Source organism: Giraffa tippelskirchi, chromosome 10 (genome assembly GCF_054371585.1).
Source record: "Giraffa tippelskirchi isolate mGirTip1 chromosome 10, T2T-mGirTip1v1.2.pri, whole genome shotgun sequence".
In the NCBI taxonomy this organism is placed as follows: domain Eukaryota; kingdom Metazoa; phylum Chordata; class Mammalia; order Artiodactyla; family Giraffidae; genus Giraffa; species Giraffa tippelskirchi.
The window spans coordinates 89147548-89171517 of NC_137284.1; the positions used below are offsets into that span (position 1 = coordinate 89147548).

The 23970-nt window shown below is 38.6% G+C and overlaps 1 protein-coding gene across 4 annotated transcripts in view; it reads left to right on the forward strand.

The window, feature by feature from the left end:
- MAGI2 (membrane associated guanylate kinase, WW and PDZ domain containing 2) overlaps positions 1–23970 on the forward strand; it is a 1446920-nt gene that overhangs the window by 1190699 nt on the left and 232251 nt on the right. For all 4 annotated transcript variants that reach the window (XR_014067178.1, XM_081535656.1, XM_081535657.1 and 1 more), the window contains exon 10: positions 5934–6572. Coding sequence is in view for 3 of the 4 variants with exons in the window: in XM_081535656.1 (XP_081391782.1) it covers positions 5934–6572 (639 nt within the window). In the remaining variant the exon portion in view is untranslated. The remainder of the gene's footprint in view (positions 1–5933; positions 6573–23970) is intronic.

Genomic DNA, 23970 nt, shown 5'->3' on the forward strand with positions numbered 1-23970 from the left:
ACCTAAACTCGTGTGCTCAACTGAGGTGAGTTTTAGGTAAACTCAACTCAACTCATGAAGTTGGTGATGCCATCCAACCATACATCCTCTGCCATCCCCTTCTCCTCCTGCCTTCAATCTTTCCCAGCATCAGGGTCTTTTCAAATGAGTCAGTTCTTTGCATCAGGTGGCCAAATTATTGGAGTTTCAGCTTCAACATCCGTCCTTCCAATGAACATTCAGGACTGATCTCCTTTAGGATGGACTTGTTGGATCCCCTTGCAGTCCAAGGGACTCTCAAGAATCTTCTCCAATGCCACAATTCAAAAGCATCAATTCTTCAGCACTGAGCTTTCTTTATAGTCCAACTCTCACATCCATACATGACTACTGTAAAAACCATAGCTTTGACTAGACAGACCTTTGTTGGCAAAGTAATGTCTCTGGCTTTTTAATATGCTGTCTATGTTGATCATAGCGTTCTTTCCAAGAAGTAAACATCTTTTAATTTCATGGCTGCAATCACCATCTGCAGTGATTTTGGAGACCAAAAAAATAAAGGCTGCCACTGTTTCACCATCTATTTGCCATGAAGGGATGGGACCAGATGCCATGATCTTAGTTTTCTGAATGTTGAGCTTTAAGCCAACTTTTTCACTCTCCTCTTTCACTTTCATCAAGAGACTTTTTAGTTCTTATTCACTTTCTGCCATAAGAGTGGTGTCATCTGCATATCTGAGGTTATTGATATTTCTCCCGGCAATCTTGATTCCAGCTTGTTCTTCATCCAGCCCAGCGTTTCTCATGATGTACTCTGCATATGAGTTAAATAAGCAGGATGACAATATACAGCCTTGACATACTCCTTTTCCTTATTGGAACTAGTCTGTTTTTCCATGTCCAGTTCTAACTGTTCCTTCCTGACCTGCATACAGATTTCTCAAGAGACAGGTCAGATGGTCTGGTATTCCCATCTCTTTCAGGATTTTCTACAGTTTGTGGTGATCCACACAGTCAAAGGCTTTGGCATAGTCAATAAGGCAGAAATAGATGTTTTTCTGGAACTCTCTTGCTTTTTTGATGATCCAGCAGATGTTGGCAATTTGAACTCTGGTTCCTCTGCCTTTTTTAAAACCAGCTTGAACATCTGGAAGTTCACAGTTCACATATTGCTGAAGCCTGGCTTGGAGAATTTTGAGCATTACTTTACTAGTGTGTGATGAGTGCAATTGTGTGGTAGTTTGAGGATTGTTTGACATTGCCTTTCTTTGGGATTGGAATGAAAACTGACCTTTTTCAGTCCTGTGGCCACTGCCTGAGTGCAGCATTTCCACAGCATCATCATTGAGGATTTGAAATAGCTCAACTAGAATTCCGTCACCTCCACTAGCTTTGTTCATAGTGATGCCTCCTGAGGCCCACTTGACTTCACATTCCAGGATGTCTGGCTCTAGGTGAGTGATCACAACATCGTGATCATCTGGGTCGTGAGGATTTTTTTGGATAGTTCTTCTGTGTATTCTTGTCACCTTTTCTAATATCTTCTGCTCCTGTTAGGTCCATACCGTTTCTTTCCTTTATTGAGCCCATCTTTGCACTGACCATTGAGGAAGACTTTCTTATCTCTCCTTGCTATTCTTTGGAACTCTGCATTCAAATGGGTATATCTTTCCTTTTCTCCTTTGTTTTTCACTTCTCTTCTTTTCACAGCTATTTGTAAGGCCTCTTCAGACAGCCATTTTGCTTTTTTGCATTTCTTTTCCATGGGGATGGTCTTGATCCCTGTCTCCTGTACAATGTCACAAACTTCCATCCATAGTTCATCAGGCACTCTGCCTATCAGATCTAGTCCCTTGAATCTATTTGTCACTTCCACTGTATAATTGTAAGGGATTTGATTTAGGTCATACCTGAATAGTTTAGTAGGTTTCCCTACTTTCTTCAATTTAAGTCTGATTTTGGCAATAAGGAGTTCATGATCTGAGCCACAGTCAGCTCCCAGTCTTGTTTTTGCTGACTGTATAGAGCTTCTCCATCATCAGTTGCAAAGAATATAATAAATCTGATTTCGGTGTTGACCATCTGGTGATGTCCATGTATAGAGTCTTCTCTTGTGTTGTTGGAAGAGGGTGTTTCCTATGATCAGTGTGTTCTCTTGGCAAAAGTCTATTAGCCTTTGCCCTGCTTCATTCTGTACTCCAAGGCCAAATTTGCCTGTTACTCCAGGTGTTGATTGACTTCCTACTTTTGCATTCCAGTCCCCTATAATGAAAAGGGCATCCTTTTTGGGTGTTAGTTTAGAAGGTCTTGTAAGTCTTCATAGAACCGTTCAACTCCAGCTTCTTCAGCATTACTGGTCGGGGCATAGACTTGGATTACCGTGATATTGAATGGTTCACCTTGGAAACAAACAGAGATCATTCTGTCATTTTTGAGATTGCATCCAATACTGCATTTCGGACTCTTTTGTTGACTGTGATGGCTACTCCATTTCTTCTAAGGGATTCTTGCCCACAGTAGTAGATATTATGGTCATCTGAGTTAAATTCACCCACTCCTTCCATTTTAGTTTGCTGATTCCTTAAATGTCAACGTTCACTCTTACCATCTCCTGTTTGACCATTTCCAATTTGCCTTGATTGATGGACTAACATTCCAGGTTCCTATGCAATATTGCTCTTTACAGCATTGGACCTTGCTTCCATCACCAGTCACATCCACAGCTGGGTGTTGTTTTTGCTTTGGCTCCATTTCTTCATTCTTTTTGGAGTTATTTCTCCAGTGATCTCCAGTAGCATGTTGAGCACCTACCGACCTGGGGAGTTCATCTTTCAGTGTCCTATCTTTTCCCTCTTCATACTGTTCATGGGGTTCTCAAGGCAATAATACTGAAGTGGTTTGCCATTCCCTTCTCCAGTGGACCATTCTTTGTCAGAACTCTCCACCATGACCCATCTGTTTTGGGTGGCCCTACATGGCATGGCTGATAGTTTCATTGAGTTAGACAAGGCTGTGGTCTATGTGATTAGACTGGTTAGTTTTCTGTGATTGTGGTTTCTGTCTGTCTGCCCTCTGATGCCCTCTCTCAGTGCCTACTGTCTTACTGAGGTTTCTCTGACCTTGGACATGGGTTATCTCCTCACAGCCCCCACTCCTGACCTTGGATGTGGTGTATCTCCTCATGGCCCCCCGCTCTAGAGATTAAACATTATGTAGGGATATTGTTTATGGGTACCTAGATATATCATAAAAATATAAAGACGTGTGAATAACAAACCTCAAATGTGGGACAATGGTTACCTTTGAAAAGGGCAGTAAGGAAAGGCAAGTGGAAAAAGGTGCTACTGAGGGGGTCTTCAACTAGTATGAGCAATGTTCTAATCATTAAACTGGATGATAGTGCACAAGTATTTATATTCTTTCAACTTTCAGTGTGTAAATATATAAAACAACTTTAAAAATAGAAGAGACAAGGAGAAAATGAAAAAAATATCTGGTTCAAATACATCTCTGGGATTCTAGGATGACCCTAACCAGTTTAAAATGATGCCAAAGCATCCTCAATGGCTCCAATCTGTTGAGAAGTCATAGTAGCAGAGAGTGGATGTCCATCACAGTTCAGTCCTAAGTTGTGGCCCAGTGAACCAGTCATGACATCAGCACCCTCTCTGATAGATGTAGCTGAAGAGTGAAGTTCCCTCTGACCAGTCATATGGTCTGTGACATTTTCCAAAATCAGACCTAAACTGGATCACTGAAAATACTACTTTGTTTTGTTTGATTGGTTTTCCTTTTCTGTCTCTATATCTTTAACACTTTCAAGCAGTTCTCTAGAATTTGGTAATTGTTAACTGAGTGTATATAGTAAAGGGCATTTTACTGACTGTTCTATTCATAGAATTACTTATTTTTAAAATGTGTTTGGGGCTTCCCTGATGGTTCAAATGGTAAAAAATTTGCCTACAGTGAAGGAATCCCAGGTTCAATCCCTGGGTTAGAAAGATCCTCTGGAAAAGGAAATGGCAACCCACTCCCATGTTCTTGCCTGGAGAATCCCCATGGATATAGGAGCCTGGCAGGATACGGTGTATGGGGTTGCAAAGAGTCTGACGTGACTGAGCAACTAACACACACACAATGTATTTAGTGGAGAAATCATTTTATATCAGACAACTGAGAGAAGCCAAGAAGTATTTAACTCTGAAAGTTCACCTGTGTTTTTTTTTTTTTTTTTGATATTTGCAGTTTTGATGGACAGTGATGTCTCAGACTGAAATTCCTAGCCATTTATACTACCCATTTCAGAATTATCTTGATAAACTGATATCTGTTGAATTATTTACTTGACAATCTGTGAAAATATGTCTTTGCATACCTCACATACTCTTCAGCATCATCAGACACAGTCTCAGTTTGCAAGTTCATTTCTCAAATGTTATGTTTTTTTAGGATAAAAATACCAATCCATGGTAGAACAGTGCTCCAAAAATAAAATTATTGTTTATACATGATTGAATTGTTTTTAACACTGTTTACATTCAGGACAATTTTAATATCATAAAGTTAAGTTCTGACCAGTGGTCTTCAGTAACTCCATGATTAAATTCATTGGGGGAAATTCCTTGGCTGTCACGTGGTTAAGACTCCACACTTTCACTACTGAGGGCTTGGGTTCAATCCCTGGTCAGGGAACTAAGATGCCCAAGCTACATGGCACAGCCAAATAAAATATTAAAAATTCATTGGGATGAAAAGACAAATGCCTTTTTTTAAAAGATCTACAGAAATATCAATTTATCTGAGATCAGAGGTTGAATCTATGGCAGCTTCCTATTTGAGACCAAAATCTGAAATCCTCTTCATCTTATTTTGAAAGTGAAAGTGAAAGTTGCTTAGTAGTGTCCTACTCTTTGCTACCCCATGATCTATACAGTCCATGAAATTCTCCAGGCCAGAATACTGGAGTGGGTAGCTATTCCCTTCTCCAGAGGCTCTTCCCAACCCAGGGACTGAACATAGGTCTCCCGCATTGCAGACAGATTCTTTACCATCTGAGCCACCAGGGGAGGCCAAGAGAACTGGAGTGGGTAGCTGTTCCCTTCTCCAGCAGATCTTCCCGACACAGGAATCAAACTGAGGTCTCCTGCATTGCAGGCAGATTCTTTACCGGCTGAGCTACCAGGGAAGTCCCATCTTATTTTAGCAACAATAATATTAATAATGGTCCACACTTATTGAGCATTCCCTGTGTGTCAGGCATTGCACCAAGCCCTTTTTCTGCATCATCTCACTTCATCCTCACAACAACTTTACAACCGTAGCTCAAAGCAGGTAAATCACCTGCCCAGCAGCACAGATCTGCTAAGTAGGAGAGCCAGGATATGGAGCCAGATCCCTGAACCCAAAATCTATGTTCTAGACATCTACCTGTATTCACATGGAACCTTTGCAATTGCAGTTTACTATAGAAGAATAAAATAAATGGGGAAAAAAAAGACCGTTGACTCAGTAAAATGATGCTCAAAAACCCAAATACTGGGCTTTGATTATCATCTGAAACTTGTTTCCACAACTTCTCAGTAACTTGAAAATTCTGTTAACTAAATTGCACTGAAAATGAAGATGAAAAAGAAACAAAGAATGTGTCCTTCTTCAAGGTACACTTTCTTCTAAACATTTCTGTGGCTTTATTCCTGTGTATGAAGTTGTTTCTGAACTTCAGGAATAACCAAACAGCATTTTTTTCAGCATTTGATCACTATGTTTGTTGGCAGGCCTGTTGTAACCTTGAGTCACTTACAGGGAATTTAGATACTATTCTAATTGATTTTCTCACTGCTTACTGAGAAACAGAGCACCTCTTTCACTAGTCTCACAAATAATTCCATTTCTCTATGTCAATGTTAATTGAACTTACCTCATGTTGTCAATCTCTTTCTTTTTTTCCCTTGCAGGTGATGTCATTGTCTATATTAATGAAGTTTGTGTCCTTGGACACACTCATGCAGATGTAGTCAAACTTTTCCAGTCTGTTCCTATTGGTCAGAGTGTCAACTTGGTATTGTGTCGTGGCTACCCTTTGCCCTTTGATCCTGAAGATCCTGCTAACAGCATGGTGCCACCCCTTGCAATAATGGAGAGGCCACCTCCAGTGATGGTCAATGGAAGACATAACTATGAAACATATTTGGAATACATTTCTCGGACCTCACAGTCGGTTCCGGATATAACAGATCGGCCGCCTCATACTTTGCACTCAATGCCAGCTGATGGTCAGCTAGATGGCACGTATCCACCACCTGTCCATGACGACAATGTATCTATGGCTTCATCTGGGGCCACCCAAGCTGAACTTATGACCTTAACCATTGTGAAAGGTGCCCAGGGCTTTGGCTTCACCATTGCAGACAGTCCTACAGGACAGCGGGTGAAACAAATACTTGACATTCAGGGATGCCCTGGCCTGTGTGAAGGCGACCTCATTATTGAGATCAACCAGCAGAATGTACAGAACCTGAGCCATACGGAAGTAGTGGATATACTTAAGGACTGTCCCATTGGAAGCGAGACTTCTCTGATTATTCATCGAGGAGGTAAGATAAATGCTGGCTTAGCAATCAGTATACAGGTGAAATTGTAGAACCTTTATAATAATATTGAAAAAATGAAAGTTTCTTTGGGGTTGAAAGAAATTGTACTTTTTAATTTTAAGTTTTATTAAATATAGTTGATTTATAATGTATTGATTTCTGTTGTAAAGCAGTGATTCAGTTTTACATATATATTCCTTTTCATGTTCCTTTCCATTCAATATCACAGGATATTGAATATAGTTCCATGTGCTATACAGTAGGACCTCGTTATTTATCCTTTCTATATATAATAGTTTGCATCTGCTAATCCCAAATCCCCAGTCCTTTCCTTCCCCACCCCTCTCCTTTGGCAACCACAAGCCTGTGAAATCATACTTTAAAAGTTGAAGGTAAGAGTAATAGAGAAAAATATGAGCCCAGGAAGCTATGCTTTTGAATTTTGAGAATTTTGAGGAGATTTTTCCTATTTTATATTAAACACAATAAAAATAGTGCTTTCAGTCTTACAAATATCTACTGCTATGGAGAATTTCCTAGCAGTCCACTGGTTAGAACTCCAGGCTTTCACTACCAAGGGTACAGGTTCAGTCCCTCATCAAGGAACTGAGATCTCGCAAACTGTAAGGTGAGGCCTATGTATATATGTATGTATGTGTGTGTGTGTGTAAATATACATATATGTATATATATATGTATATATATATATTGTTGTGAACTGAGAGGGTAAAGAATGAATCCCCGAGTGTGGATAGGTTATATTCCAAAACTTCATTAACGTATCAGTTGTAGACCTTCAGACTAGTTTCCATTGACTAAAGTAAGAAACTTGATTTTTCTCAAGGAAATAAGGCTCTGAATTGTCCATAGGCATGCACGCTAACAGGTAGAAGCTGGTTGACCCCTTCCAAGCTCAAGTACAGTGTTGATAATTCCCATAAGGACCAATGGGAACTGTGTCCCCATAGAAAAATCTTTTCAGAGTGGTGAATAGGGTTGCTCAGGACACTTCTTCCATTACTTAACAGGAGCACTTCATCAATAATCACCTGTAGCACCTTCTGTGACCTGGGAAGAAAATTACGGAACAGGGTTGGGGCTGAAGTTCTGGGCTGGGTATCCCAGGTGTAGTGTGGAACTGGAAGCAGCAAGGACTGTGGTAGGAGCTCTGAGCCCTGGAGGTTTCTTACCTTCCCCCTGCTCTGTGGGGAAGGGAATGGGGCTAAGTGGAGGGCACCTCCTTCATTTCTCTGCTACTCTGCTCTTGATTACATTTTAAACTAGGAAGAAAAAGGAGGGGAGGACGAGAGATAGAGAGGGTACTTGGAAACAGAGTATAAATGAAGGGGTTCCGGCAAGTCCTGGTTTTCTGTTTACCAATTTGGGGGCTTAAGGCACTCAGTCCGTGAGTCTGCGATGTCTCATCTGTTATAATCTGATGATAATACTACCTATGCTTATGGTACTGTTCTTAGTGAAATGGCCCACAATAGGTGCTCATTAAATGTCTATTGTCTGTAGATTATCACCAGAGCTACCCCAGGAATGGATCAGAAGGGGCAGTGCTGTGAGGAGCTCTTGCATGGAGAGCACACATGTGGCAAACACATGTGACTGTCTGTTCAAAGCATTAAAAACAGCAGAAAAGCCCTGACAGTTTGAAATGCAAGTAAAAGCAGTCAAAGCTGAAAGAAGCACCTTTTATGATGTTTTTTGCCCTTTCTGCAGGTGTTTCCCCTTCACAGAAGTATTTACATTATTGATTTTTGTGTGAAAATGGATATGAAATACTAGGCATAGTATTTCACAAATAAGCATAGAACACAAAGTACTATGTTCCTATCTTAAAAAAAGAAATTAATATGATAGCAGAAGTCTTAAACATGACCTTAAAGCATTATTACAAAATAGCACTTGAAACTTGATAATTCAATATTGACAGTGTATTTTGATTTTCCACTGCTTAAGATTAAAACAAATGCCCTTAATTAAAAAGCCATAATTTCATAATGTGCAATCAAAATTAAATCTTTGAGACAGATTCTTGATATTAAATGGTATAGCTGAAAGTCACTGCAGTATCCTTTATGTTCAAGAAAATTAGAGATACCATGGGAACATTCCATGCAAAGATGGGCTCAATAAAGGGCAGAAATGGTATGGATCTAACAGAAGCAGAAGATATTAAGAAGAGATGGCAAGAATACACAGAAGAACTATACAAAAAAGATCTTCACAACCCAGATAATCACAATGTGTGATCGCTCACCTAGAGCCAGACATCCTGGAATGTGAAGTCAAGTGGGCCTTAGAAAGCATCACTACGAACAAAGCTAGTGGAGGTGATGGAATTCCAGTTGAGCTGTTTCAAATCCTGAAAGATGATGCTGTGAAAGTGTTGCACTCAATATGCCAGAAAATTTGGAAAACTCAGAAGTGGCCACAGGACTGAAAAAGGTCAGTTTTCATCCCAATCCCAAAGAAAGGCAATGCCAAAGAATGCTCAAACTACCATACAATTGCACTCATCTCACACGCTAGTAAAGTAATGCTCAAAATTCTCCAAGCCAGGCTTCAGCAATACCTGAACTATGAACTTCCAGATGTTCAAGCTGGTTTTAGAAAAGGCAGAGGAACCAGAGATCAAATTGCCAGCATCTGCTGGATCATCGAAAAATTAAGAGAGTTCCAGAAAAACATCTATTTCTGCTTTATTGACTATGCCAAAGCCTTTGACTGTGTGGATCACAATAAACTGTGGAAAATTCTGAAAGAGATGGGAATACCAGACCATCTGACCTGTCTCTTGAGAAACCTGTATGCAGGTCAGGAAGCAACAGTTAGAACTGGACATGAAACAACAGACTGGTTTCAAATAGGAAAATGAGAACGTCAAGGCTGTATATTGTCACACTGCTTATTTAACTTATATGCAGAGTACATCATGGAAACGCTGGGCTGGAATAAGCACAAGCTGGGATCAAGTTTACTGGGAGAGATATCAATAACCTCATATATGCAGATGATACCACCCTTATGGCAGAAAGTGAAGAGGAACTAAAAAGCCTCTTGATGAAAGTGAAAGAGGAGAATAAAAAAGTTGGCTTAAAGCTCAACGTTCAGAAAACTAAGATCATGACATCTGGTCCCATCCCTTCATGGGAAACAGATGGGGAAACAGTGGAAACAGTGGCAGACTTTATTTTTTGGGGGCTCCAAAATCACTGCTGATGGTGACTGCAGCCATGAAATTTAAAGATGCTTACTCCTTGGAAGGAAAGTTATGACCAAACTTGATAGCATGTTTAAAAGTAGAGACATTATTTTGCCAACAAAGGTCCATCTAGTCAAGGATCTGGTTTTTCCAGTAGTCATGTATGGATGTGAGAGTTGGACGGTGAAGAAAGCTGAGCGCCGAAGAATTGATGCTTTTGAACTGTGGTATTGGAGAAGACTCTTGAGAGTCCCTTGGACTGCAAGGAGATCCAACCCATCCATTCTAAAGGAGATCAGTCCTGGGTGTTCATTGGAAGGACTGATGTTGAGGCTGAAACTCCAATACTTTGGCTACCTCATGCGAAGAGTTGACTCATTGGAAAAGACCCTGATGCTGGGAAAGATTGAGGGCAGGAGGAGAAGGGGACGACAGGGGATGAGATGGCTGGATGGCATCACTGACTCAATGGACATGAGTTTGGGTAAACTCTGGGAGTTGGTGCTGGACAGGGAGGCCTGATGTGCTGCAATTCATGGGGTTGCAAAGAGTTGGACACAACTGAGCGACTGAACTGAACTGAACTGAACATGTTTTATGATGAAAATCACTTTATCTTACCATAGGCTACTCATAAGTGCTTATAGCCTCACTGAGATAAGCATAAATTTTCGAGAGCAAATTCATGCACCTAGGTCTTTGTATCAGGATCATCAATTGTTTTAAATTATTTACTAGGACTTTTTTAATTTAAAAAGTGGTTATGTTGTTTAATTTTCTCACACAAATAGTATCAGAAGGTATATAATGAAAAGTAATTCTCTTTTCCCAGGATTTTAGTCCTGTTCCTAGAGGGAACCATATTGTTTAGATATACACACTTCCAAAAATCTTGTGATCTTAACTAGCATGTATGTTAATATACATAGTGTGTTTAACATAAATGGAATGATATCATACATACACATGTCTGTCTCTAAATATCTTGATTATTAAGGTGTGTTTTACTTTTTAACAAACATCATTGTGATATTATTTACATACCATAGAATTCACCAATTATGTGTGTGCTCAGTGGCTCAGTCAACTCTGAGTTGTGAGTGGTCTTGAGACCAACTCTGAGTGGTCTCAGTCCAACTCTGAGACCCCATGAATTTGAGTCCATCAGGCTCCTCTGTCCATGGAATTTCCCAGCCAAGAATACCAGAGTGGGTCGCCATTTCCTACTCCAGGGGATTTTCCCAGTCCAGTAATTGAGCCCATATTTGTTGCATCTCCAGCTTTGGCAAGTGGATTCTTTGCCACTGCACCACTGAAAGTGAAGTCGCTCAGTTGTGTCCAGTTCTTTGCGACCCCATGGACTGTAGCCTAGCAGGCTTCCCTGTCCATGGGATTTTCCAGGCAAGAGTACTGGAGTGGGTTGCCATTCCCTTCTCCAGGGGATCTTCCCGACCCAGGGATCGAACCCAGGTCTCCTGCATTGCAAGCAGACGCTTTACCCTCTGAGCCACCAGGGAAGCCCCCACTGCACCCCACTAGGAAGCCTCAATTATTAATATAAGTATATATTTCAATAAATTTTACTATAGTGATTTAGTTGTGCAGCAATCACCATAATTCTTAGAACATCCATCACCCCAATTCCCTCAGCCCCTAGATAATCACTAATATGCTTTCTGGATAGTTTTGCTTTTCTAGAAATTTTTGTATGTGGAATCTTACAGACTGATTTTTATTTAATGTAACACTGTTGCAATCTACCCATGTAGGAAAAAGAATGAATAGTTTGTTTCTTCTTATTCCTGAGTAGTATTACATTGTATGGGTATACATTTTTTTAAAATCTGTTCACCAGTGGATGGACATTTGAGTTATTTTCAAGTTTGGCATTTATAAATAACACTGTTGTGAACATTTACATATAAGTATTTGTGAGTGCTTATATTTTCTGTTTTATTGAGTAAATACCTAGGGGTCTGTTGGGTTATATGATAAGTATATATTTAAAGTATTCAGAAATAGCCAGAATGTTTTCCAAAATGGCTATACCATTTTACATTCCCATTACCAATGTGTAAGGTTTTCAGTTTCTGCCCATTGTTGCCCATGTTTGGTATAGTTAGTTGTTTTGATTATAGCCTTCTTTAGGTATAATGATGCCTTTTCTGATTTTTACATTTCTCTAATTTTGTATATGTTTACCATGGTATGTTTTCATATGTTTATTAACATTAATTATCTTCTTTGGTGACATGCCTACTCAATATTTTGCTCATTTGTATATTTCTTGAGCTGTTTGTCTTCATATTAAGTTGTAAAAGTCCTTTTTACACTCTGATTACATGTCATTTAGAAGATAAATGATTTGCAGATATTTTCTCCTAGTCTGTGGCTTGTATTTTCACTTTCTTAATGCTTCCTTTTGAAGAAGCACAAAAGTTTTTTTTTGATGAAATTCAATTTATCATTATTTTCTTCTATGAATCTTTCTTTTGTGTTAGATCTAAGAAATCTTTGTGTAATCCAAGATCACAAAGTTTTCCCTGCTTTCTTCTAGAACTTTTGTAGTTTTAGCTCTTACATTTAGACCTGTAAACCATTTCAGTATCATTTTTGAGCATAGAATAAGGTAATATCTAAGTGCATTTTGCTGTCTATAGATTTCCTATTGTTCTAGCACTATTTGTTTAAATAAAAAAAAAACATAACTGTCCTTTCCCCTTGGATTTCCTTGTCACTTTTGTCAAAAATGAATTGGCATAAATGTGGTTTATTTCTAAACTCTATTGTATTTCATTGACCTATATGTCTATCCCCATGGTCATACCACACTCTCTAGACTAGCTTTATATATAGTCTTAAAATCAAGCAGCATGAGTCCTCCAACTTCTGCCTCCTTTTTCAAAATTATTTTGGTTATTCTAGATCCTTTGCATTTCCATATAAATTTTAGGGTCAACTTTTTAAATTATTTTTTTTAATAAAAGGCCTGCTGAGATTCTGATGTTGCATTGAATCTATAGAACAATTTTTGAAGAATTGCCAGTGAGTCTCTCCATTCATAAATGTGGTATATCTCTTCATTTATTTCAATCTCCTTTAATTTCTCTTGCAATGGTTTGTAGTCCTTAATGTACGTATCTGTACTTCTATTTTTTTTTGGTTAAACTTATTCCTACCGATTTTATTCTCCTTGAAATTAATGTGAATGGAATTGTTTTCTCAGTGTCATTTTCAGATTGTTTATCACTAATGTATAGAAATATATATTTTTTGTTTTGATCTTGGACAGTGTAACCCTATTACACTCACTTTAGTTTTGGGCTTTTTTTTTTGTAAATTCCATCAAATTTTCTACATAGTTATTATGTCATCTAGTAGTAAAGCTTTATTTTCTTCTTTACAATCTTATGTCTTCGATTTTTTTCTCTGTAACTTGCTACACTAGCTAGAACTTCCAGTATGATGTTAAATGGAAATAATTATGAGAGGACATCCTTACCTCAGTTAAAAAAAAAGAGGGGGGTGCTTCCCAGGTAGCTCAAATGATAAAGAATCTGCCTGCAATGCAGGAGACCCAAGTTTGTTTCCTGGGTCTGGAAGATCCTCTGGAGAAGGGCATGGCAACCCACTCCAGTATTCTTGCCTGGAGAATTCCATGGACACAGGAGCCTGGTGGGCTACAGTCCATGGTGTTGCAAAGAGTCGGACACAACTGAGCAACTAACCCATACACACATCCTTACCTCACTGCTGATTTTAGTGATAAGGCATTTGCTTTTCACCATTAAGTTTTTTTTTTTTTTTTTTTTAATGTAGTTTTTATATTTTGTGTAGTCAGGGCACTCAAGAGGACTATTCTCTTGTTCTCTGTCTATCCTTCACCCAACCAGTGCCTGCTTCACCTAAACCCTATATACATGACTGATCTTCCTCTGTACTTGCCGAGGCCTCAGCTGGTGATTGTTCTTATCAAAGGGGTGGTGAGGGTCATGCCCCTCTACTGGTTTCCCTGGTAACTAGTGAGCCCACTCCTGTAAATGGTAACTTCATCTCCTCCCCGCTCCTCCAAGAGTGAAGACTACCACTGTGTCCTGCCTGCCATCAACCACACACAGTGGGATATCTCTCTGAGTGAAAGTCACTCAGTTGTATCCAACTCTTTGTGACCCCATGGACTATACAGTCCATGGAATTCTCCAGGCCAGAATACTGGATTGGGTAGCCGTTCCCTTCTCCAGGGGATCTTCCCAACCCAGGAACTGAACCCAGCTCTCCTGCATTGCAGGCAATTCTTTACCATCTGAGCCACCAGGGAGCCCTAGATATCTCTCTCGAATCTTGCTTTAGGCATGTAAACTCCGCCATCCATTAAACCATTGATGTCTCTGTTGCTGACTCCTGTTTGTTTCCTTGGTCTTAAAGCTGGGTAAGCAACTGACTTGTGGGCCTGTGGGGTGCATCTCAACATATGCCCTTTATCAGGTTGAGAAAATTCCAATCTTCTATTCTTAAATTATTGAGAATCTTAATAATTAACATGTCTTGACTTTCACCAAATATTTTTTCCACAACTATTGAGATTGTCGTGTAGTATTGTTCATTAATAGAGTGCTATACACTATATGATTATTTAGATATTAAACTAATTTATCATTTCTGGGATAACCCCATTTGATTATGGTACATAATTCTTTTTGTATGTTTCTAGATTGTGTTTCTTGTGTTTTATTAAGAATCTTTGAACCTACAGATAGGAGATTTTCTGTAATTTTCTTTTGTCTGCTTTTGTTTTTCAGGATAATATTGGCCTTTCCCTCTGTTCTCTGAGTTTGAGTAGTATTGATATTATTTCCTCCTTAAAAGTTTGGATAGAATTCACCAGTGAAGACATCTAGTCTGGGTTTTTACCCAGAAGATTTTTAATTACTAATTAAATTTATTTTATCAATTTAGGTCTATTCTAATTTTTGGATTCATTGTTTTTCTATTTTCTAGTTCAATTATTTCCACTCTGATCTTTAACTTCCTCTCTTCTACTTATTTTATCTTTGATTTACTTTGCCTTTTCTGTCATCCTGAAGTGAAAGCTTAATGACTCTCATTCTCTCTAATAAAATTATTTAAAGCTATAAATTTCACTGTAAGCACTTCATTAGCTGAATTCCATAAATTTTTATATTTTGTGTTTTCTTTATTCAGCTCAAAATAGCTTCTTATTTCCTTTGTGATTTATTTTATAAACCATAGGTTACTTAGAAACGTGTTGTTTACTTTTTAAACATTTAGGATTTCCCAGTTTTCTGTTGATTTCTAATGATTTCTACTTGGAGCATAATGTATTTTATATGATTTCAGTGCTTTTAAATGTGTTGAGACTTGTATTATGGACTAGTGTCTTGCTTTTTTAACTTAATTTATCTTAGAGGTCTTTATATATTCAGAAATATACCTCATTATTTTTAATAGCTATTTAATCACCACTAATGGATATTACAGTTGCTTTCTATTTTTATCTCTTATTAAAAAGTGATGTATCTTTGCACATCTATCTCTACACAAAAGACTAAATCTATCTTATAGATTCATCCCTTCTTTCAACAAATATTTCTTGAGTGCCCACTATGTACTAGTCATTTTTGGGGGACTGGAGGTAGAGCAGTATACAAAGTCACATCCTTTTTCCCATGCAGTTGACGTTCCTTTGGAGAGTGACAGATAAATAAATAAATATGTGTCCACATAAATCTGTCCTTTGTCACATATCTCCTTATCCCATGTAATATTACTCTTGAATATTAATTTTATAATCAGTTATTTACTCTGAGTTATCTTCATGTTTCTTATATTTATTTCAGTTCATCTCACAGGATATGGGAGCATATAATCATATTAGCTACAAATAACAATCACTGTGCCTCCTTCTTTCCTATTTCCATACTTCTGCTTTGCTTATTTAATACATCTGATTGTTATTTCTTGAACATTGTTAGTTAACGAAGATAATGTTAGAAATTCTTATCCCTGGCTTATATGAAAACTGTCTCATTTTACACAAACACAATATTGACTTTATTTATCATGTTAAGGAAGTACCCTTCAATTCTGATTTCATTAGGAATCTTTATCAAAATTGGATACTGAATGTTATCAAAAACCCAAAAGAAAACTGTGGGTATGATCATTATTTTCTCCTTTGAATTATCATTGGGAATAAATTGCATTAAAAAATGTATTAGTATGAAATCATTCAATATCACGATAATCCAAGCCTATGCCCCAACCAGTAACACTGAAGAAGCTGAAGTTGAACAGTTCGATGAAGACCTACAAGACCTTCTAAAGTAACACCCAAAAAGGATGCCCTTTTCATTATAGGGGACTGGAATGCAAAAGTAGGAAGTCAATCAACACCTGGAGTAACAGGCAAATTTGGCCTTGGAGTACAGAATGAAGCAGGGCAAAGGCTAATAGACTTTTGCCAAGAGAACGCACTGGTCATAGGAAACACCCTCTTCCAACAACACAAGAGAAGACTCTACATATGGACATCACCAGATGGTCAACACCGAAATCAGATTGATTATATTCTTTGCAGCCAAAGATGGAGAAGCTCTATACGGTCAGCAAAAACAAGACTGGGAGGTGACTGTGGCTTAGATCATGAACTCCTTATTGCCAAATTCAGACTTAAATTGAAGAAAGTAGGGAAAACCACTAGACCATTCAGGTATGATTAAATCAAATCTCTTATGATTATACAGTGAAAGTGAGAAATAGATTTAAGGAACTAGATCAGATAGACAGAGTGCCTGATGAACTATGGACAGAAGTTTGTGACATTGTACAGGAGACAGGGATCAAGACCATCCCCATGGAAAAGAAATGCAAAAAAGCAAAATGGCTGTCTGAGGAGGCCTTACAAATAGCTGTGAAAAGAAGAGAAGTGAAAAACAAAGGAGAAAAGGAAAGATATTCCCATTTGAATACAGAGTTCCAAAGAATAGCAAGGAGAGATAAAAAAGTCTTCTTCAGTGATCAATGCAAAGAAATAGAGGAAAACAAGAGAATGGGAAAGACTAGAGATCTCTTCAAGAAAATTAGAGATACCACGGGAACATTTCATGCAAATATGGGCTTGATAAAGGACAGAAATGGTATGGACCTAACAGAAGCAGAAGATATTGAGAAGAGATGGCAAGAATACACAGAAGAACTATACAAAAAAGATCTTCACGACCCAGAAAATCACAATGTGTGATCACTCACCTAGAGCCAGACATCCTGAAATGTGAAGTCAAGTGGGCCTTAGAAAGCATCACTATGAACAAAGCTAGTGGAGGTGATGGAATTCCAGTTGAGCTATTTCAAATCCTGAAAGATGATGCTGTGAAAGTGCTGCACTCAATATGCTAGGAAATTTGGAAAACTCAGCCATGGCCACAGGACTGAAAAAGGTCAGTTTTCATCCCAATCCCAAAGAAAGGCAATGCCAAAAAATGCTCAAACTACTGCACAATTGCACTCATCTCACACGCTAGTAAAGTAATGCTCAAAATTCTCCAAGCTAGGCTTCAGCAATACGTGAACCATGAGCTTCCAGATGTTCAAGCTGGTTTTAGAAACGACAGAGGAACCAGGGATCAAATTGCCAACATCTGCTGGATCATTGAAAAATCAAGAGAGTTCCAGAAAAACATCTATTTCTGCTGTATTGACTATGCCAAAGCCTTTGACTGTGTGGATCACAATAAACTGTGAAAAATTTTGAAAGAGATGGGAGTACCAGACCATCTGACCTGTCTCTTGAGAAACCTGTATGCAGGTCAGGAAGGAACAGTTAGAACTGGAGCTGGAACAACAGACTGGTTCCAAATAGGAAAAGGAGTACATCAAGGCTGTATATTGTCACCCTGCTTATTTAACTTATATGCAGAGTACATCATGAGAAACGCTGGTCTGGAAGAAGCACAAGCTGGAATCAAGATTGATGAGAAATATCAATAACCTCATATATGCAGATGACACCACCCTTATGGCAGAAAGTGAAGAAGAACTAAAAAGCTTCTTGATGAAAGTGAAAGAGGAGAGTGAAAAAGTTGGCTTAAAGCTCAACATTCAGAAAACTAAGATCATGGCATCTGGTCCCATCACTTCATGGGAAATAGATGGGGAAACAGTGGAAACAGTATCAGACTTTAATTTTGGGGGCTCCAAAATCACTGCAGATGGTGATTGCAGCCATGAAATTTAAAGACGCCTACTCCTTGGAAGAAAAGTTATTACCAACCTCGATAGCATATTTAAAAGCAGAGACATTACTTTGCCAACAAAGGTCCATCTAGTAAAGGCTATGGTTTTTCCAGTAGTCATGTATGGATATGAGAGTTGTACTGTGAAGAAAGCTGAGCACCGAAGAATTGATGCTTTTGAACTGTGGTGTTGGAGAAGACTCTTGAGAGTCCCTTGGACTGGAAGGATATCCAACCAGTCCATCCTAAAGGAGATCAGTCCTGGGTGTTCATTGAAAGGACTGATGTTGAGGCTTAAACTCCAATACTTTGGCCACCTCACACAAAGAGTTGACTTATTTGAAAAGACCCTGGTGCTGGGAAAGATTGGGGTGGGAGGAGAAGGGGACGACAGAGGATGAGATGGCTGGATGGTATCACTGACTCGATGGACATGTGTTTGGGTAAACTCTGGGAGTTGGTGATGGACAGGGAGACCTGTCGTGCTGCAATTCATGGGGTCACAGAGTCGGACACTATTGTGCGACTGAACTGAACTGATCCTTTCGTTCCTAGAATAAAATGTATTATGCATATAACACATCCCTAAATTCTATTTGTTTATATGTAATTTTGTATCAACATTAGTAAATGAGATCTGTCCCAAGTTTAGGGGATGGGGGCATTGTTTTGTTTTGTTCAGTTATACTGGTGTCATAAAAGCAATCAATAATTTTCCTTCTCTCTCTGCTCTAAAACAATTAAAGTAACATTGAACTTTTCTATTTCTTGAGGCAATAATATAATACACCTTTGAAATTATCTAGTTCTTGTGAGTTGGATTTTGCTTTTGGCTTGGTTTTTTAAGGAGAGGGATACCCTTTTACAACTTTCTCAATTTCTTCCATGGTAAGTAATCTTCTTAGAGTTTCTGTCTTGGCTGGACTTGGTTTTTATAATATATATTATAGCCTACAAAATTGTTTCTTTTATTCGTGTTTTCAAATGCATTTAAATAGAATTGAATCAAGTATCTTCTGTTTTTTTTTTCTTCCATTTTCCCCTTGACCTAAGACTATTTCTATTGTTCTCATGTCTTATAGGTGCTATTATCTTGATTATAGACTGGCTAATAGTTTTTCTGTTTTAGTGGTTCAAGAAACATATTAGTTTATTTATAAATAATTGTTGGCTGATGTTCAGCCTAGTATGGTAGGGTATTCTTACATATTCTACCCAAGGAGGTTGTTATGTGATGTCTGGAATAAAGCAAGTCCAGAGTGATTACTAATTCCTCGTCATGTATTTTACTCTTATTTATATTTAAATGCAACACAGCTCCTTACTTAATTTGTGAGCCTCCCATAAACTGTAGTTGATTAATATTTGAAAATATTTCTTCCTTTTTCTAGAAAACATGATACCAGAAGTTTTCACTGTATCAAAATATTCCCTTGTCATGCAGACAATATAATAATAAATAGTATCAGTAATGCACATATTCCCATTGCTTTACATTCAAATAGAATTCAGAGTATTTGAGAGGCTGCATAGATTATACCAAAACTTTGAGGGCAAAGCATAAAAATCATGAACACAGCATTATGTCTATGTAGAGAACTCCTGCTTTAAAATTTCAAAAAGCATGCTATCAAGAACATTGTAATAACAAGTTTTAAATTGCACAGGGAAAATGTTAAAAATAAATGTATAAGAAGTATTGACATTTTTAACAGTACTAACATTTTTATCTAAAACAAACATGTTTGTCTAAAAATAGTTTCAAATTCACATGAAAATTTCAAGTATAGTACACAGAACATCACATACCACTTACCCACATTGCTGTTAACATTTTGCCCTGTTCTCTGAGTGTGGGTGTGTGTATGTGTGTTTGTGCCCTGGTGAATGTGTGTTTCTGAACCATTTAAGACTAAGTTGTAAACATAATGCCCCATGATCCCAGATATTTTAGTGTTTATTTCATGTCACTCCTTTTTGGAGAAATGTATTAACAGCTAGTTAGTTAAGGTTATAAAAGATGCTTTTAGAAAAACACTTAGAAGTTTAAAACTATCATTACTACCACAGCAATGAAAGACTTAAGAGGTCATCAAAAGATATTTTGACTAAAATAAGAGAAAGTTAATACTCACCAATAATAAGGATCTGTCACTGGAATATTTCTGAGAGAGAGAAGCAGTCATTATTTGAAAAGAGTGCTCTTCAGAGATTAGGTGAAAAAGTGGATATTGCACAGTTAATATTATTAATCCACCATTTCACTTGATGTCAGCAGAAAACAATAAACATGACACAACAAACAAAAAACAAATCCACATCATGAGATGTGAATGACCATGGCTTTCTAGCTGCTGTGTTAACAAATACGCCCTGGACCTCAAAAGCTCAATAAAAGTCTATTTCTCACTTATATGATTTCCAACACTACACATTCCTGAATCACAGGTTTTCTAGGCAACTATCCTCTATATAGTGGCTCAGGGAACCAGGCTTCTTCTCCCTTGTTCCTGCTTTAAGGCCTTGAAGCCCCCCACCGGGTCCTCCCTAACCCACTGGCAGATAAAGCACAAACAAAAGAACAGAGGATCATGCAGGAGGCTGGACCCAGCCCCATGAGGTGTGTGTATCACTTTCTCCTACAATTAGTTGACCAGAACTCAGTTTTGGCCCCATTAACCATCAGAAGCTGGGACACGCTGTGTTCCTGTGTGCCCAGGAATAAGGGAATGGTTTGGGGTCACACACATGGTAGATACTCTGCCCTTGATATTTCTAATATGCTGCCTACACCTTGATCTGCACATCAGGGATTATAACTACCGATTATGCTGAAGTGTGAGATGAAATCTTTTTTATAACATGGTATTGTAATATGACTCATTTCAAGCTTTTCAGGTACACTTAAGCAATTAGTATATGTTTTAAAGTTCACAAGGTCTCCTCAGATTTCCCTCCTTAAATCAACTTTCATAAGTAAAGAAACTTAGACTCAGTGTTGAGTAACTGGCTCAAGTTCAGTGAATGCATGTGTAGACAGAGGGATGGACAATTTATGGTCCCTAAATATAAGAAATATGAATAAACATCAATGACAGGGTACCTCATCATAATGTGGAAAATGTCATGGATGTCACAATCTATACACCAAACACGGACCTTGTTGCACAGATGACCCTTGGAGTGAGAGAGACAGGGTGGTGAGAATATTTGTAGAGTTGTCACACCACTTACAAGCAGCAAAAATAGAACTCAAATCTTTGTTTTCTGACTGCTGTATTGTGAGTTTTACATTGTGTCAGCTTCCCAAAATTTTATGGACATCAAGCTTTGATGGCTTTTGCTTAGATATGTAGGATTTATTTATTCACTTAAGTATTTATTGAGAACCTACTGTATGCTCAGCACTGGTCTAAGTGCTAGAAATATGTCAGTAATCAAAACAAAGTCCCTGCCTCAAGAAGCTTATCTTCTTGCAGGGATTAGGTAATAAGGAAAAAAATATATGTTAGGGATAAGAATGAAGAAAAACTGAGGAGCAGAGTAAAAGAAAGGAGAATGGTGGGGAAAGAAGAAACTTCCCTTTTAGAAACAGTAGTCAGGGAAAGACATCTGTGCGAAGATCTAAAGAAAGCAAGGGAACCAGCCGTGTGGATATCCAGGGAAGAACGTTCCGGGCAGAGGGAAGGCCCTGAGGCAGGACTGTGCTTGGTGTAGACAACTAATAGCAAGGAAGCTGGTGTCAGCTGAGTGGGGAAGAGATGCAGTATTGGCTGAGGTCAGACAGATTATTGGGTCTGTAGAGAGGCAGATGATGGAGAGCCTTGTGTAGCCATGGGCCATAGAAAGGACTTTAGATTCTACTTCTGAGTGAAATGGGAAGCCTTTGGAGTGTTTGTGCAGAGGAGGGATGTGATATAAGATTTTAACAGACTCACTGTGGCTGCTTCATTGAGAATAAACTGTCGGTAGACAAGGATGTTGGCTTTCACAGCAATCCAAGGAGACATGAGGAGGTTGGAAAAAGATAGTAGGAGTGGAGGCAGTAAGAATTGGATCCTGAATATATTTCAAAGGAAAAGTCATAGGGTTTGCTGATGGATTGGATAAGGAATATTCAAGAAAGAGAGGAATAAAAGACTATAAAGTTTTTGACCTAATCAGCTAGACACGATGAGTATGATGGATGGAAATGCTCATGCAGGGCTGCAGGGAAATCAAGAATCCAGTTTGGGGCATGCTAAACTAGAGATTCCTTTTAGCTTTCCAAGTGGTGATGGCTAGTGTGTGGAAGGTGTTTAAAGCTGGATACTAAGTGGGAACACCAAGGGCTTGAATATGAGGAAAGAACAGAAACATTCTGAGGACTGAGGCCTGGGACCTGCAACTTTAGAGTCATGAAGAGGAAGAGTGAGCAGCCAAATGTTAAGGATGACTTGTGAGATATGGGTACTGGTGGTCTTATGAAGGAAAATTTTTCAAGATGGAAAGTGTGAAAAATTGTATCAAGTGCTGAGTAAGATAGGGCTCAGAATTTAGCATTGGATTGGCAACAGTATCAGATATTTTGAGTTTACATGACCTTTCAAATCAACGGGAAAAAAGGAAAAACTAAAAGAAAAAAATTTTTTTTTCTTGATGTGTTGGGGAGAAATCAGCATCAGTGTTTTGGTCTCATAGAAACAAAGCCTCTTTCATATTTGAACCTGTAGAGTGCATTTATTTGCATGTACTGTGAGATGATAAATATTCCAAAGAAGGAAAGCACACTTTTCCCGTTTATAATTACCCGTGCTCAGTCTGTCACTCTTTCCACTGTTTCCCCATCTATTTGCCATGAAATGATGGGACCAGATCCATGATCTTAGTTTTCTGAATACTGAGTTTTAAGCCAAGTTTTTCACTCTCCTCTTTCACTTTCATCAAAAGGCTCTTTAGTTCTTCACTTTCTGCCATAAGGATGGTGTCATCTACATATCTGAGGCTATTGATATTTCTCCCAGCAATCTTGATTCCAGCTTGTGCTTCATCCAGCCCAGTGTATCTCATGATGTACTCTGCATATAAGTTAAATAAGCAGGGTGACAATATACAGCCTTGACATACTCCTTTCCCAATTTAGAACCAGTCTGTTGTTACATGTCCAGTTCTAACTGTTGCTTCCTGACACGCATACAGATTTCTCAAGAGGCAGATCAGGTGGTCTAGTATTCCCATCTCTTTCAAAATTTTCCAGTTTATTGTGGTGCACGTGGTCAAAGGATTTGGCATAGTCAATAAAGCAGAAGTAGATGTTTTTCTGGAGCTCTCTTGCTTTTTTGATGATCCGGTGGGTGTTGGCAATTTGATCTCTGGTTCCTCTGCCTTTTCTAAATCCAGCTTGAGCATCTGGAAGTTCATGGTGGGAACAGTGACAGACTTTATTTTGGGGGGCTCCAAAATCACTGCAGATGGTGACTGCAGCCACAAAATTAAAAGACGCTTGCTCCTTGGAAGAAAAGTTATGACCAACCTAGACCGCATATTAAAAAGCAGAGACATTATTTTTCCAACAAATGTCCATCTAGTCAAGGCTATGGTTTTTCCAGTAGTCATGTATGGATGTGAGACTTGGACTATAAAGAAAGCTGAGTGTGGAAGAATTGATGCTTTTGAACTGTAGTGTTAAAGAAGACTCTTGAGAGTCCCTTGGACAGCAAGGAGATGCAACCAGTCCATCCTAAAGGAAATCAGTCCTGAATATTCATTGAAGGACTGATGTTGAAGCTAAAACTCCAATATTTTGGCCCCCTGATGCAATGAGCTGACTCATTTGAAAAGACCCTGGTGCTGGGAAATATTGAAGGCGGGAGAAGAAGGGGACGACAGAGGATGAGCTGGTTGGATGGCGTCACCGACTCAATGGACATGAGTTTGAGTAAACTCTGGGAGTTGG